At 41.4% G+C, this 13,010-nt stretch overlaps 2 protein-coding genes across 2 annotated transcripts in view; one reads left to right on the top strand and one right to left on the bottom strand.

The window, feature by feature from the left end:
- Positions 1–13,010, top strand: part of CENPP (centromere protein P) — a 308,478-nt gene that overhangs the window by 123,320 nt on the left and 172,148 nt on the right. The gene's annotated exons all lie outside the window — the stretch shown is intronic.
- Positions 11,549–13,010, bottom strand: part of ASPN (asporin) — a 40,518-nt gene continuing 39,056 nt past the window's right edge. The window contains exon 8 of the mRNA XM_075005816.1: positions 11,549–11,761. Within this exon, the coding sequence (XP_074861917.1) occupies positions 11,573–11,761 (189 nt within the window). The 3' untranslated portion in view covers positions 11,549–11,572. The remainder of the gene's footprint in view (positions 11,762–13,010) is intronic.

The following is a 13,010-nucleotide window of genomic DNA, read 5'->3' as shown; positions in this document are numbered from 1 at the left end:
AGAGGTGCGCAAATCCCTGCAATGGTGGGTAAACCCGAAGAACATGCTAACAGGGGTACCCTTCCACCAACCACAAATATCGGTTTTTCTTACTACAGATGCCTCCCACATAGGGTGGAGAGCACACATGGGAGAAGAGGTGACGCAAGGACTGTAGTCCTCCACGGAGCAGTCACTGCACATAAATATACTGGAGCTCAGAGCAGTGTTCAACGCCTGCAGACACTTTTGAGACCATATACAAGGCAAAGTAGTCGGGATCAGTACAGACAATACCTCCACCATGTTTTATATAAATCGGCAAGGAGGAGCTCGGTCCCGTGCCTTATGTGCGGAAGCAGTCCGGTTGTGGAACTGGTGCATCGCCAACAATATAACCTTGAAAGCCTTGTACTTAACAGGCGCTCACAATGTGAAGGCGCACCAGCTGAGCAGGCGTTTCGCACTCACGCACAAGTGGCAGATCCGTCCCGATCTCCTACGACCGATTTTTCACACATGGGGCTTTCCCCAGATAGACCTGTTTGCCACTCAGCACAACAAAAAGTGCCCACGATTCTGCTCCAGGGCAGGACTGGGACGGGAGTCCCTGGGGGACGCATTCGCGATCTCCTGGAGGGGCCCCCTGCTTTACGCTTTTCCTCCCACAGTGCTGATCCACAAAGTCATATAGAAAGCCAGGAGGGAAGGAGCCCTAATGATCCTGATAGTCCCAACATGGGATCGACAGCAATGGTTCCCCCTACTCCTGCGCATGTCGGACCGTCCACCGATGCCCCTTCCGGTGGCACCAGGAAGACCTACAAGCAGAAATGGACTCGCTTCATGGCATGGTGTTCTACCAAACAGCTAGCCCCCCTTTCGGTGCCTATACCTGTAATATTAGAGTATTTACTGGACCTCAAGAGAGGAGGACTCTCACTATCCTCGTTAAAGGTCCACCTTGCCGCCATTTCAGCGTTCAGACACGAAGAGGAAGGGCACACGGTGTTCGCCCATCCCATGGTTACCAGGTTCCTCAAAGGGTTGGTAAACCTATACCCCCCTCGGACACCGCTTCCACCTTCGTGGAACTTGGACCTCGTGCTTAATGCGCTAACGGGACCACCGTTCGAGCCTTTAGCCACGGTTTCCCTCCGCCTCCTTACGATAAAGACGACCTTCCTTCTCGGAATCACGTCAGCTCACAGGGTGAGCGAGCTTGCATCAGTTATGGCAACGCTACCCTGCCCTGTTTTTTCCAAGGAGGCGGTGACTCTACGGCTGCATCCAGCCTTTGTTCCTAAAGTTTCTTCTGAGTTTCATATTAACGAACCTATTGTTTTACCCTCGTTTTATCCAAAGCCTCATAACTCTAACGAAGAGGCACGCCTACACCTCCTGGACGTGAGGAGGGCGCTGGCCTTCTATATAGACAGGACCAAGCCCATCTGGAAAACGGATAGACTCCTGGTCTCTCTCGCTCCCAAATCGAAAGGAGAAGGTCTGTCTTCGCAGAGAATCTCGAAGCACATCGTATCCTGCATAAAAATGTGCTACGAACTCAAGTAGACTCCTTTACGGGCCCCGCCCAGGGCTCACTCCACTAGGGCGGTGGCGGCGTCAACAGCCTTTTTCAAGGGCGTTGTGCTAAAGGACATTTGTAGAGCGGCGACCTGGTCATCCTATGACACCTTCACCAAGCACTACGCCCTTCACAGGGTATTCCAAGAGGATACCCAGCTCTCGACAGCGGTCCTCTCAGGGACAAGCTGTACATGATTCGATTACCCACCTCCTATCTTGGGTTACTGCTGGGTAGTCACCTAATGTGGAGCACCCACGGGGACACTCGAAGAAGAAAGAAAGGTTACTCACCGTAGTAACGGTGGTTCTTCGAGATGTGTCCCCATGGGTGCTCCACTACCCGCCCATCCTCCCCGCTTCGGATCTTTGTTTAGTGTTTTGCAGGAGCGTCCGAGGCGGTTGGTCAAGGAACTGGCCGGGACCAGATCGCGCACGTGGCCGGGAGTGCGCAGGGGAGCGGCACACACTGGCGCATGCACGGTCCGGCAGAAACTGCTTGGAAGATCCGATCTGCGGCGCCGGGCGAGCCCGATACCTAATGTGAAGCACCCACAGGGATACATCTCGAAGAACCACCGTTACTACTGTGAGCAACCTTTCTTTTCAGGTTTATCCTGTCTGCTTCTGGTTGCTCTTAAAGCTGCAGGGAGCCCTGGAAGTCCTGTGGCAGGAAGCTGAGATTGTGAGAGCAGCAGTGTAGTGACTGGCTGCCCGGTATGCCTCACACCCACTGATCATGACCCATGGCTGAAAGCCAGGCACTTCGAGACCACCCCTCCTCCCCAGGGCATTTGGGGAAACAGTCCAAGTGGTCCTAGGACCCATCCTGGGACACCAAACTCAGAGCCCCATTGTGGACTGGCCTGGATCTGGAGAACCTACTCAGCCTGTGGGCGAAGGAGGCCATTGTTTTAAACCCCTGTGCAAAGAGGTGCAATGTCCCAGGGTATGCCTGCCTCGTCGCAGCCCTGGCTGACCATAGACACCCTGCTTACAACCAGGAGCAGGTGCAGGCAAAAGTCAGGGAGCTGTGGCAGTGGTACTTGCAGATCTGGAATGCACAGCGCACATTGGGAGCAGTGCTGGCCACCTATTCCTACTATTTCCAACTAATTCTGACAGCTCCTAGGGGGCAAGGGTGATGCTACCTGCACAGCAGCTGTGGACGCTGTGGTGTAGGCCCCCCCACCATCACCAGAGCCAAAGCAGTTGGAGTGCACAGCCGGAGCTGGACACGGACCCCAAGACCAGCCAGGAGACCCTCACCATCACCCTGGACACAGATTCCCTCCAGTGAGTCAATGTCCAGGGCATTTCTGGACCTCTTTGGGGGACCATCTAGTGCGTACCCTGTGGGTCTCACACCCCAGGGCATAGGGGACATATGGGGTGTGATGTGTGACTTGCCAGGCCAACCTGGGTGGGACCCCAAGGTGCGGGCAGAGCACATGTAACCACATGCCCAGCAACATGTCCCACTGAGAGCCAGCAGGCAGCCCCTGGCATGGGCACCAGCCCCCTGCTAGCCCTACAGGAAGCTGCATTATCCATAGAGCCCTGTCACCATCAGGGCTATATTGGGGCCAGGAGGATGGGGAGGTACAGGGCTTGCAGACAGAAAAACAAAGGGAATAGTGTGGCTGAAGTTGGTTTTAATCATGAAATGTCTTCATTTTGCATTTTTAATCATGGATTAGTTTTAATCATGGAACTTTGGGGTTAAAATATATTTACTCAATGTTTGTCCCCACCTTCAATATAGATTTAAAATAAATCCATATCCCTTTATACAGTGCATGTGATTTATACAGATTGAGTGTACTTGTCTAAAATAGTGTGTTGGTTAGAATCAAGACTTGATAGTATTTTGAAATAGCTTTTCAAAATGTGTACTGTTTTATTTAAAATGTGTAGTTACTTTATTAATGGCAATACTTAACTCTTCTGTAGCATTTTACATCAATAGATTACAAGCATCTTTACTAGGGAGGCTAATCTGTATATGCATACCCATTTTGGTAATGGTGAAGCTGAGGCACAGAGGCCAAATGACTTGTCAGGGTTACCCAGAAGATTAATGGCAGAGCTGGGAATAGATTCTAGGTCTCCTAAATCATGGTCCAGTGCCCTAATGACTACCTTAAACTGTCAAATGAATTTAAAGCGTTTAACTGGTTTATATTTTGATACAGTAGAGTTGATTGTACTTTTTGTTTTGTTTTTGCTATATCAACTTATTTTTCTTATTCTATGTAGAAGTATTGCTCTGCTTGATATACCAGGATTATTCTGCCATCATCTGGTAGAATTTTGGTATCTACTGTGCTGTAGGGAATAATAAATTCAAAGAAAAAGATCTGTAATCCTTTTATACGGCTGTTTCAACAACACATTTGTAGAAAGTGTGTTCTGCAAGAGAAATTCTATGGAACTTGGTGAATACAGGACAGAGGAGAACTGATTGTCAGAAATATGTTTAATTAAGTGTGTTTTGGGGGGAAGGTTACTGTGTTTAAGTAGATGTCCTTCTGGCCGGGTCCAACAGAATCCCATCAGTAAAAATATGAAGGATTTACCTTAGGCGTACTTTGGTCTACAAGTGTAAGCAGCTGTGGAAAAACCCTAACACTGGGAGGTAGTTTCTGCACCACTTTTCCATACCTTTTGTGATTTGCACTTGGTGGGACTTGTCAGGAATTTGTTGGTTTCAAACATTGATGGGTTTGTCACTTGGTCTGGAAAGATTCATGGGTTATTGCAGTGATTCTCAAACTGGTTGCAACCTCCAAGCAGGTTGGGACCCCATTTTCATGGGATTAACAGGCTACCTGGTGCTGAAGCCTGAGTCTCACTGGATAGCAGGGCTCAGGTTTTGGCTTCAGCTCTGGTTGACAAGGCTCAGTTTACCATTCCCCATGCTTAGGACGGAAACTCATGTGCTTTGGCCTTTCACTCATGGCACTGGGGCTGAGTTGGGCTCAGGTGGGCTCAAGCTTTGGTTCCACCTCTGGGGTTATGTAGAAATTATTGTTATTAGAAGGGGGTGTTAGCTGATGGTCAGGTGAGATCGAACTGTGCCCTTCTTTTCATCTGAGATTTCAACTGCTAGGGCAGAGCCCCACCGGTGACTAGGTTTAGAGCAGCTGAAAAGCAACTAGGTTCTTTGTTTTGTGTTCGGTTTGCACAGTAACAGGAGGAGTCAGGTTACCGCTTAATCAATTACTTTGTGTATTTAACTAACGAGTTAAACTCTTGTGGTTACAATGTTGCAAGTTTTATCTAACTAACGAGTTAAGCTCTTGTGATTACAATGTTACAAGGTTTATATTTTGATTACAAATAGCTAGTTTTTACTTTTAATTCGTAGATCTATACTTATTAAATGTGTGCAAAATAAAAGGTAAAATACCTAGCACGTCTTATTCTCACCCCTGCGTTACCAACGTGGCTTGGCCAGTCTTCTCTCGGTCCCTTGGGAAGAAGTCTTTTTCCTTTTTTTCTCGAGGAAATGGGTGTCCCCTGGGACCTCGGGAGACCATAACCCTCCTGTCTGGCAGGAAAGATAATTGGAGCTCAAATAGGGGGTCTGCCGGATCCCTCTTTTATACCCATTGGGTCACGTACGCTTCTTCCTTGTTTTAAAAAGTGCCAATTGAATTAAACTGTCTGATGCTGGTTCTCACAGGGAGTTCAAGGGCTTCGTTCACACCTGCAAGGTAGAGACAATTGTGGGCATTTGTTTCTTAATGGGCCAGAGATTTTCCTCCATCTGGGACCAGGTGTGCAGGTGAATCAACTGATGGTAATTAGCCAAGGGCAGTCCGAGGCCCGGCTGTTTAATAGCCCATTGTTCTTGTCAGCTTTGCTCCGAAGCATCAAAGACTGTGGCTAAGATAAGCACATCTGCGTTCTCGGGCATTCCAGGGCTGGGCTGTGTCTTTTAACCCTTTCGTGCTCTGAAGCACCTAGGGAAGGCAAGTTGGAGTAGAGCGAAAGGGGGGGTTCTGTCTGGCTACAGGGGGTCACGGTGCAATGAAATTCAAGAACTGCTGAGGTAGTGTATAGTAAGATGCTGATTAGAAGTATAATACATGAAGTCAACTTGTCCCCTCCAAACTTCAGAAATTCATACTTAAGGTTTGCAGGTGTTTGACAGTACAGCAATTTGGGTTTGAGACTCTTCTATCATATGAGAGATTGTAACAAAGTAGGATAATCTGGGTGTAATTGTGAACTCCATGTCTTAAACTTTAACATTCATGGTGTATTGTGACCTTCATTTGATATCAAGTGGTGAACATCTGTCTACTTATCCAAGGCAATGTTGTTATGGTATATTTCAAACAGATATCATGGCCAGGAAAGGCTTTAACATCTCATTGAACTAAGGCTGGGCATTTTATCTGTCCAAAAATAATTGGTCAATTGACTGGTTGAATATTTTAAAATAATGTCAAAATTTTATAGCATTAATTTATTAGAACAGTAACAATAAGGAGTAAGACTTCATGTTTTGCCTTATAGAGACTCTTGTCAAATTACAAAAGACAGGTTTCTTAACTTAGTTCTATTAGCTCAGAAATAAATTAAACACAATAAAATAAAATTCTATAAAATGAAATAATTGTTTTAACAATCATAGAATCATAGAAATATAGTCCTGGAAAGACCCTCATCTAGTTGATCCCTAACATGGAGGGCCAAGTGCTCCTAGAAGATCCTTCATAGATATTTGTCTAACATGGTCTTATAAAAAGACTTTGTATTCTGAACTGTGAAAGGTCATGAAAGTATTAAAGACTAAAGTCTCACTCCGTGTCAGTTGAAGACAAATGACATTGATTTTAAAGCTCCTGTTAACTCAGTGCTGAGGCCTAAGCCCTTCATCCATTGATCAGTGCAATGATCAGAGGAGTCAGAGCTAACAAAAAAGTGAGTTATTTGAGGATAGATAGTCACAAAAGAAAAATATGTAGCATCTATAAAAGTAATTTTTAATGCGCTTATTGCTATTTGACACTGACATGCCAAAACTGAATTGAATGGTAATCTCTGGGAAGCCATGAAGACAACAATTTTCAGCTTGGAGATCATCAGACTCAATGGCCTGTCTCATGGAGTGATGAATTCTCTGGACAGAAGCCTGACTGATGGAAAGAGCTGAAGTTTTTCAGGTTGGCACATAGTTAAAAAGAGAGAGTACATTTAAGTGTGGGATGTTTCTCTGAGAAGTGGAGGCCATTCATCACAGCAAACAAGATAGGGTACGAGAAGAAAACCGGATGGACTCTGCCTTGTTGGTGGGATCTCTCAATTCCAGCAGTGAGATCAGACTGGACTAGGGGTGTGTACCTGAGGACTGCTCTTATTTTGCAAAGATCTGTAACTATTGCTTTTTCAGAGTAAAGTAACTGTGGTCAGGAAATTTCTATGTTAAGCTTATGTTCCCTTTTCTGCTTTTCACATTATCAGAAGGGTTCAACCAGAAGCTAAAGTGCTCATGGTGAGGTGGAACTATAGAGAAGAGTTAAGAAGCAACTAGGGGGCTCGGAAGTTCAGAAGCACTGGTTCCAGGGGTTTGGGAACACACATTTCAGAGTAGGTTTCAAACCTGGAGCTAGGGACATCGAATAGATTCAGCATATACTCAATTGGCTTTAAACATGTGAGACCCAGTCGTTGAGTCCTCTCTCCAGAAGGGGACTAGCCAGGCTACATTCCCTTGTAGCGTATTACTTTGATGGTGGGTAATTCACCTTATGCTGGAACATTTAAGTAGATCTTAATAATTATTAGCAACAATAGCTGCTTGCTGTAAAATTGGTTAGGAACTGCTGATTTAGGTGGTTCATTGTTGAACCTTATTTGATGTGGGCTTTCCACTAACAGTAGGAAACTAAAATTCTGATATTGGTGGATACAAACCTGCATTCCATCTGTCAAGTATACCATCTTCGAGCGTTGCTGGTGTCAGGTACATAGGAAGATGTTGCAGATAAAATTGCATAAAACAGAAGTCAGATAATCTGCCCTCTACGTTGTCTCCTTCTAATACTATTAAAACAAAAATGCAGCCATGTAGCACTTTGAAGACTAACAAAATCATTTATGAGGTAATGAGCTTTCTTGGAGCAGACCTACTTCTTCACTAATTCCAGATGTGAAGAAGTGGGTCTGCCCCACGAAAGCTCATCTCCTAATGAATTATTTTGTTAATCTTTAAAGTGCTACATGACTCTTTTTTTTTGTGAAGATACAGATTAACACAGCTACCTCTCTGTGACTAATCCCAGTAGTTACTTTAGAACTAGAAGATTGGTTTGCTTCCTGAAGTTTGAGTTTAATATTGCTTCTACAATTTTTAACGTTAACTCTTACATTATGGATAGTCCTTTTAATCCATGGAAATGTCTGTTTTCTTATTAAATCTTGCAAAATTTTGGGACTATCTCGGCAAAGTGCCAAGAATTGGGAGCCAGTAGGGGAAAGAGGACTGGATATAGGGCATGATAGAGCTAGATCTGATGAAAAGCTAGAGTGAAGGTTAGAACTGAGATTTGCTGGGTAAGAAGACTGGGATGTGGATCCAAGGCTAAAGGGAGAGAGCTCAGAGGGTACATCTTCACTGTGTGGTAGATTGACCTGATTAGGGTTGATCTTCCAGGTCAATTTTGTGTCCCCTGACCCTGGTACTCCTAAATATCATGAAGAGTAAGGGAGATTGATGGGAGTGTTTTTTCTGTTGACCTCCCTCTGTGAGGACAGCTATGTATGTCAACTGCCAGAGGTAGAATTATGTATCTACAGTTGACTTTAATGTCTAGAGGAGACCTGGCCTCATAGAGGCAGGTTGAAAGGCATTGGTCAGAAGAGATCAAGCTTTGAGATGAGTGTGTGGGTGAGCGGAATTAGGCAGAAGAGATTTTGCCTGCCAACCACACACTGCCTTCATAACCTAGAACCAAGATTCTTGAGTCTCACAGTTCCTCTGCTGAGAGAAACCCATTAGAAAAGTGCCTCATCCCACTGTAATACTGTCCCAAATAGAAGTTGATGTTATACGGCCCCCAGTTATTTGGCAAGCTCAATTGGCAGGAGTCCATAAGTATGGACGATGTGGGTTTCAGTATGATACCACATGATAGAATCTGATTTTCAGTTTTCTTTTTTAATAACTTAACTGAATACAACAGCTGTATTAAAAATGATTAAATGTTCAAAGTAAAGTTACAAAGTGCTAGATCATAATGGTTCTGTCTAGCTTTAAAAATAATTTAACTGCTCCCTTTTATTTGTATGTTTAATTCTATTTTGAACAGTATTCTAAGTAGTTGTTTAAATGGGGGTTCTATCTACTTTATTTAATCAATTTTAGAATTTTTATAATGTGTAGTTATATTTAAGTGGTTTAAATGAAGCCATATTTTTATATTTAGTGACAGCAACAAATGTCTTAAGCAACATCACCTTGTGATAATAGGAGAGAGAATTATATATAGTCCCCTTCATATATAATATATGAAGAATTCCACCTTAACTCCTACCTACGGTAAGTCCTTTAAATGAAGTAGCCTCAGTCTTGTTCATATAGGAAGTGTTAATGAAATCACTAAAACTGTGGTGGCTCCCAATAGGAGAGAGCTAAGGAGAAGTATCAGAGAGGTAGCTGAGTTAGTCTGTATCTTCAAAACCAACAAGAAATCCCATGGAAGCTTATACACTAATAGATATTTTGGACCATAAGCTTTTGTGGGCAAAGACCTGCTTCGTCAGATGCATGAGTGGGGAAGGAAGATCTTGCTCTTCCTGTTTCTGTCACTCTGCTCCTGCTTTGTTTCATTTTTCCTGCCCTTTTCTCTGCCAACCCTGGCTCCTTCAAAACATCCCTGAAAGATGAAGAGTTGGTTATGCCACTGCTCATCCTAGCACTTAGCTGGTTTCTCACTCTCAGAAAACAGCATTTTTATTGTAAGAGCATGCACAACAGATTGCAATGGTATGGAAAGCAAAGTGCTGAAAAAGCACCCACAAATTCTTTGTCAGCGCACTCCTAACAGCGCACACAAACTCACAACACTCAGCAGCTGCCACTTCTAAAATCCTTAGCCAGACAGGACCTACTTCCAGAAGTTCCTGCTCATTACTTGTCACCGAAAACTATGGTGAGTTTTTCTTGGCTTGACCTATATTCCACAAACCTTTCAGTTGCCAAAATTGTACAGTACAATCAGAAAAGACTGTGGTGTCAAGGTCAAAATAAGAAATTGTTCTGAGTAGAGAATATTTAGAAGATTAAAGACTTTCAGAGAACAGAGTGAGTTATCTTTTAGTGCAGTGGTTCCTAACCTGGGGTCCACAGACCCCGGAGGTCCACATAGATATTGAAGGGGGGTCCTTGGGGGAAAAAAAGATAAAGAAAAATGATCACAGCAAATAGAATTGACTTTGATGGGGGGGGGTCCGTGAACAATTTTGGGGGGGTGTTTGGGGGTGAAAAGGTTGGGAACCAGTGTTTTAGAGTATCATGTCTGAGGAAGAGATAAGAGAAAGCTCTTGAATTTCCTTTCAGTTTTGCTTATATACAGTGCCTCACCATTTCCCACTAGAATTCCAAATAAAGAAAACACTTGGTTTTGTAGCAAAATAAAAGTTATTATTAAATTATTTTCAGTGTGTGCAGAACTGGAACAAAGACTTATACAAGGTAAGCCAAAAAAGTACTGAGAGTTTGCTTTAAGATACCTTCAGAGATTATACATATCTATCTTTATAATTGTGTACTGGGAGTAAGCTGAAAACGTAATACTTAAGAAAATAGTAAAGTGAGTGGTAAGTCATGTTGTATAAGTCATTAGTATTCCACTGAGACAGGATGCACTAAAACATGACGAAATAACTGTTTCAATCTAATATTTTTTATTAGAAGACTTAAGTTTCATGGTATTCTTCAATTTCATTTAATTTATGACGACTATGAGTAACAAATATACACTAAATAGGTACATAAAATATCCATTTTATACAGTACTTTGGGTATTGCTTATTTTACATGTTATGCAACATAAGCAGTTATGTCACTTACATATAAATTATACACTAATGTTCATCAATATTGGAGTACTTTTAGATTATGAATTATTAATGTGATTTACGTAAAGTCAAAAAGGTAAAAATCATGTTTAAAACAAAGCACATATAAAATACTAATATTTTTGTGCTAACCTACAGAAGTTTTAGGAGTTTGTGCCCCTAATAAGCTTGTAGCATGTGGTAAATTTTGAATGCTGCCTTTTAGTATTCAGAGAACATATTTATATTGGTAGCAAAATGCTGATAGACATTTTATGGTAAAGACTTACAAGAATAAATACTAAAATGTTAAGAGTTTTTAGGGTTTTAATTGTAAGGTATCAAACCCAATTTCATGTAATTAAAAAGACTGTAAATATATTCCATTATAGTGACATTAGACCTACATGCACCAACTTCAAATTTGAAATGCCATATCTATTTAACTGCTTTTAGCCAATTTATTTTACCAGTGATAAATCTGACAAACCAATTTATCCTTGAAATATATATTTTGTTTGAAAATGTTTATGCATTCTTATATACACTTTGTAAAATAAAATATCAGTAATGCAAAAATCATTATAGAAAAAAATTACTTAATGCTATTCATTGTTTCTGTATTTAAAAAAATCAGGAAACATCAAAATACAGTTTCCACTATTTCCAGTTTCCAAGTGTCTTTGTTTCCTTGAAAATCAAGGTTTTTGCATAATTTACTGAAAAAACATATGTTTAACATTACCATAGCAGTCCTTTGTTTTATTTGATGTACTGTGTTTCTAATTTACAGTCACAAAATTAGTGTAGATATTTTGTAAACTGGTTAAAGGGTGTATAACTGCCCTTTTACAACATATTTCAAGTATTATAAAACCAGCAACATAACATGTCTGTTTAAAGATAACTTTTGAATATTCAAACTTCTGTATCACTTTCAGAAATTCCCGAACTGCACGCTATTCCTGCCTAAAATACAGCGGAATGTTGCAGGCTGGACTTCCCAATATTTCACAGGGTTGTTGAATAAACTAATGCCGCTGTATGATGTCTTCTTGCTTCCTCCTGTTGGACAGAAATCATTTACTCCCACTTTAGCAATATTGTTAGAGTGAAGGAAGACAACCTGTACAAATAAGAGAGAGTAAAATAAGTGATAACATGTAGTAGGTAAAGCACGGAAAAACCATGCTGATGCAGTCACTGACAAAAAAGAAATTATAATGTTAATTTTCTATGGAGCAGTTATATATAAGCTGCCATAGTGTCGGGATTTGAAAGTCACTACAAAGGGATGTTTCCTTAGTTTTGTAAGGCTGTGTTTGGTTTCATTTATTAACCTGTTATTACAATGATTTGAATATATTCTTAGCATACTTGTATACCTTTTTCTTTAACTTATGCATTCACTAGAAATTTTATTGTATTAACTGTAAACTGCATAAATGTAGGCCAGATCTGCTTGAGGAAAAGTATAGCTGCATTAATAAAGCCTCCTAGTATTAACACAGCTTATACTGACAAAAAATGTTGTTGATGTAATAGCTTGTGATAATTTGAGGAATGAAAAAGGAATTTCTGTAAAATCATTTCTTTGTTTATTTAGCGGGATCTACACTTGGGCTTTTGCCAGCATAGTAATATCACAAAGCTTATTTTCCCCTTCCAATCTAAGATTAAAAATTAGATGCAAGTGGATGAGATTTCTAGTTGTAAAATCTTGACAGAGATGGTAACCAGAAACAATCAGTTCAATTCACTATTTGCAGGTAATATTTCCTTTGTTTAATTAATCAACTAATTTGAAATGTAAAACTTTTTAATAGGCTTATCTTATAAATCTTAATGCATTTAAAGTAGCTGAATATAAATAATGATTTTACAAAATGAAATAATTTTTGCATTTCAGTTCCATTTCAATTTTCCTTCAGACTGAGCTTGATACAAATTTCAAATAAAATAAAGTAAGAAATATTTATTTGCCATTTTCTCACTTAGCAAAAAAGTAAAAAAAAATTTAATTACTTAAGCGATACAGTTGGTGAAATAAATATGTATAGACAAAGTATATTCTCCTAGTTAGCAAAAAGAAGTACCAAATTTAGTGTGAAGGTTATAGCTGGCTGTAAATCAACATACTTTAATTATTGTCAATCAGTTAGGTTCAACCTTTCTTTAGAGAGAGACCTCCTACAACCATGGAAGTTCAGGACAACTCTGCCCTGGGGCTAGTGAGGAGAGATGTCTCACCCTTGCCGCAGCAGCTCCCACACTGTGGCCAGTGCACAGAAGTGCCTAGCCCTGGGCTGCGGCAGGTATGCTCTTGGGCTCACCAGTAGATTCATCTCTCCCCAAGCTGCAGCAGCTCCACTCTA

This window comes from Carettochelys insculpta, chromosome 11 (genome assembly GCF_033958435.1).
Source record: "Carettochelys insculpta isolate YL-2023 chromosome 11, ASM3395843v1, whole genome shotgun sequence".
Taxonomy (NCBI): domain Eukaryota; kingdom Metazoa; phylum Chordata; order Testudines; family Carettochelyidae; genus Carettochelys; species Carettochelys insculpta.
The sequence above is the reverse complement of the archived record's forward strand: the minus strand, read 5'-3'. Positions and strand labels throughout refer to the sequence as shown.